We start from the raw sequence: 4429 nt of genomic DNA, 5'->3' as shown, positions 1-4429 counted from the left end.
TATACCATCTCTATTTATTTTTATTTGTTGCATTAATTTTTTTTTAAAATTATATATATATATATATATATATTAACCACATGCGCAATGCAAATTCAGTTTCTTAATTTTTAAAAAAATTAATATATAAAAAAAATAGCTAATAATAATAAATATGGGAAACTGTTATGTAGAGCAACTGATATTTAATTAAGATCAAAGAAAAAATGTTGTAATTTGAAGTATTCTTGTTGTTTAAATTAACTTTGGAGTATAAAAATCTAATTTTTTTCTTAGCATATAGTCCAACTCAATTATAAGAATTGAAGATAGAAAAATAAAAGTTCCATTAAAAAAAAATGGCGAAAGAAGAGTGTTTGTTTGCTTCTTTGGTCTTCGGTCTTCATGTCCTACAGACATTACAAACAAATAACTCATAATATACAAATTATTTTTCCTCTCTCCATTCGGATTATAAATATCAACTGGTTACTCTGATTTTTTAATAACTCAACTTTTCAACTTTAGCTTTCCACTTAAAGAAAATGGCTAGTCTACTATGGTTTGCTCACTTTCTCTCCTTCCTTTTGTTTCACTTGCGTTTCCAAGCTGGTTCTTCTCTACCTTTTTCTTTCAATTCCTCCTCTGCAGCCATGCCGTGCCAACATGACCAGAGTCTTGCCTTGCTCCAATTCAGGAAAACCTTTTCTATTAGAAGTAATGCCTCTTTCTGGGATTTCCTTTACCCCAAGCCTTATCCCAAGACAGAGTCTTGGAAAGAGGGCACAGATTGCTGCTTGTGGGATGGGGTCACTTGCGAAATAGAAACAGGTAATGTAATTGGCCTTAACCTTTCTTCTAGCTTGCTCTATGGTACCATCCATTCTAATAATTCTCTTTTCCTCCTTCCTCATCTCCAAAAGCTTGACCTCTCCAACAATGACTTCAACCAATCTCAAATTGTGCCTCAATTTGGCCAGTTTTTGAATTTAAGGTATCTTAACCTAAATCACTCTGTTTTTGAGGGCCAAATTCCACTAGAAATTTCTTATCTGCCTGCTTTGGTTTCGCTTGATCTTTCTAAGAACCCTTATTTGATACTTGAAACCTTTATTTTTAACGAGCTTGTTCAAAACCTGACCCAGTTACAGCAATTGGACTTGAGTGAAATAAACATGTCCTTGGTCGGGTCTAGTTCCTTGATGAATTTGTCTTCTTCTTTGACATCTCTCAAACTCAGCGAATGCCAATTGCAAGGGAAATTCCCAGATATCAGTCATCTATCCAAGTTGGTTTTATTGGACCTCTCCTATAACAATTTTAGTGGTGAGATTCCATCCTCAATGGAAAATTTTAAACAGCTTGATACTTTATACCTTGACAACAACAATCTCAATGGTCAAATTCCATCCTTACTCGGAAGCCTTAAGGAACTCTCCTCATTGGACCTCTCCTATAATAATTTTAATGGTGAGATTCCCTCCTCATTTGAAAACCTTAAACAGCTTTATTTTTTGGACCTCTCCTGTAACAATTTTAATGGTGAGATTCCCTCCTCATTTGAAAACCTTAAACAGCTTTATCATTTGGACCTCGAAGACAACAATCTCAATGGTCAAATTCCATCCTCACTTGGAAGACTTAAGAAACTCTCCTCATTGTACCTCTCCTATAACAATTTTAATGGTGAGATTCCCTCCTCATTTGAAAACCTTAAACAGCTTCACAGTTTGTGCCTCTATAAAAACAATCTCAGTGGTCAAATTCCATCCTTACTTGGAAGCCTTAAGAAACTCTCCATGTTGGACCTCTCCTATAACAATTTTAATGGTGAGATTCCCTCCTCATTTGAAAACCTTAAACAGCTTGACAATTTGTACCTCAACAAAAACAATCTCAGTGGTCAAATTCCATCCTCTCTTGGAAGACTTAAGAAACTCTCCTCATTGTACCTCTCCTATAACAATTTTAATGGTGAGATTCCCTCCTCATTTGAAAACCTTAAACAGCTTGAAAGTTTGTACCTCTATAACAACAATCTCAGTGGTCAAATTCCGTCCTTACTTGGAAGTCTTAAGAAACTCTCCATATTGGACCTCTCCTATAACAATTTTAATGGTGAGATTCCCTCCTCATTTGAAAACCTTAAACAGCTTGACAGTTTGTACCTCCACAAAAACAATCTCAGTGGTCAAATTCCATCCTTACTTGGAAGCCTTAAGAAACTCTCCTCATTGGACCTCTCCTATAACAATTTTAATGGTGAGATTCCCTCCTCACTTGAAAACCTTAAACATCTTGTAATTTTGGACCTCAGCAACAACAATCTCAGTGGTCAAATTTCATCCTCACTTGCGAGGCTTAAAGACGTCTTATCATTGGATCTCTCTTATAACGAGTTTAAAGGTGAGATTCCTTCCTCATTTGAAAACTTTAAACAGTTTCAAATTTTGGAACTCCAAAACAACAATCTTAGTGGTCAAATTCCTTATTATTTTACAAACTTTAAACAATTTTACAGGTCCCATCCATTTCCAGGGAAGCAAGCTTTCAAGTCTGGCATACCTCGATTTATCCAATAACTTGTTACATGGCCCAATTCCAAGTTCAATTTTCAAACTTATGGACTTGAGAGTTCTCATTCTTTCATCCAACAAATTGATAGGAGAAGTCTCATCTGTAGTTTGCAATCTAAATTCTCTTGAAATTCTTGACTTGTCGAACAATAGTTTGAACGGCTTCATACCACAATGTTTGGGAAATTTCAGCAACAATCTTTCAGTATTACACTTGGGCATGAACCAATTCCATGGAACCATCCTTGAAACGTTTTCAATAGGCAGCAACTTGAGATATTTGAACTTCAATGGTAACCAATTGCAAGGGAAAATTCCACCTTCCATCTCCAATTGTATAAATTTGGAAATTTTAGATCTTGGAAACAATAATATAGATGACACATTCCCCCATTTTCTGGAAACACTTTCGAAGCTACAAATTCTAATTCTAAAATCCAATAAATTTCATGGTTTGGTGAAAGGGACCTCTGCCCATTATTCATTCTCAAAGCTGCGAATTTTTGACCTCTCCAACAACATGTTTAGCGGACCTCTACCTGCGGAGTATTTCAACAATTTCAAGGCAATGATGATCTTTGATTTGAATATGAAATACATGGGGGCGCCAAATCATTCTTATGATTATTCTGTGAGTCTGACACTCAAAGGCTTAGAGATTGAGTTGGTGAAAATCCAAACGCTTCTTACATCCATTGATTTGTCGGACAATAAATTCACAGGGGAGATCCCACAGTCAATTGGAAAGCTTAAATCACTTAAGTTGCTCAACTTGTCTCACAATCAACTCACAGGCAATATTCAACCATCATTGGGGAATTTGAGCAATTTGGAATCTTTAGACCTCTCTTCAAATCTTCTTGTTGGAAGGATTCCAATGCAGTTGACATATTTGACATTTTTGGAAGTATTTCGGGTTTCACATAATCAACTTGAAGGACCTATTCCGGAAGGAAAGCAGTTCAACACATTTGATAGCACTTCATATGAAGGAAATTTGAGATTGTGTGGACTTCCACTAGAAAAATGTGACAATGGGGAGGGGAAAAAACCAACAACATCAAAGGAAGATGATTCCAAGTCTAAAAATGGATTTGGATGGAAAGCTGTATTGGCAGGGTATGGATGTGGAGTAATATTTGGTGTTGTAATGGGATATGTTGTGTTTAAAACAAGAAAACCTACATGGTTTGTGAGGATGGTTGAAGGTGAAGGGCATCGAAAGCCAAAAAGATTTAGCAATTAATCTTCAAAGGGAAACTTTCAATATGACTGGTGTTTGCAGGTAATATTTCGTGATATTTCTTGCTTTGCATATAATTTCAGGTTAATTAGCTTTCTTTTCTTTTTTTTTTTTAATCTCTTTTTATATAAATATGCATAAAATTTGATCTTCTTGTTATAAGATTTTATCCATTTACCATGAATTTTTTACAATTCTTTTTTTTTTTTTTTTTTGAATTTTCTACCTTGTTAGGTAGGTGAAGAATAACTAAGAAGATGCGGCCAAATGAAGATACAGTGTTAGATGCATAGCACATGTGAATGTGGGGGCAAATCTAGCACAATTGTTCTATCATGTAAAAATTTATCTTGTTATGCTTCGCTCTGTCTCTGTTTTCTACATATATATAAGTTTTCTTAAAATAATGAAAGTTTTTGTATGTCTAAGATTGGGAACTTGTGTTAGATTTTAATTTCTATTTTGTTATTCTTGAGCTATATTCTGACTGTATATTCCTTTATTTCGAATGCAATTTGACCTACAATATATCAATCTTGTACTATATTTGCCATTTGTTGAACAAGGATCGGTAGGTCCATTTTCAGCATATTTATCGTGAGGCCAACTTATGTGCTGATTGACTGGCACA

General features: G+C 34.9%; 1 protein-coding gene across 1 annotated transcript; it reads left to right on the top strand.

Moving 5' to 3' along the window:
- Positions 1-524: 524 nt before the first annotated feature.
- LOC131173048 (receptor-like protein 7) lies at positions 525-3801 on the top strand. Its single transcript, XM_058134700.1, has 2 exons — positions 525-2224; positions 2547-3801. The coding sequence occupies exons 1-2, from the start codon at positions 525-527 to the stop codon at positions 3799-3801; spliced, it is 2955 nt and encodes a 984-aa protein (XP_057990683.1).
- The last annotated feature ends 628 nt before the right edge of the window (positions 3802-4429 follow it).

Source organism: Hevea brasiliensis, chromosome 14 (assembly GCF_030052815.1).
Source record: "Hevea brasiliensis isolate MT/VB/25A 57/8 chromosome 14, ASM3005281v1, whole genome shotgun sequence".
NCBI lineage: Eukaryota > Viridiplantae > Streptophyta > Magnoliopsida > Malpighiales > Euphorbiaceae > Hevea > Hevea brasiliensis.
Note: the sequence above shows the minus strand (reverse complement) of the source record. Positions and strands in the feature narration are given on the sequence as shown.

Excerpts from the sequence above, each read along its gene's own strand:
- LOC131173048 (XM_058134700.1), top strand. The coding sequence starts at position 525 with ATGGCTAGTCTACTATGGTTTGCTCACTTTCTCTCCTTCCTTTTGTTT. Across the intron at positions 2,225-2,546 it reads CTCTCCTCATTGGACCTCTC|CGATTTATCCAATAACTTGT; the intron begins CTATAACAATTT and ends TCTGGCATACCT.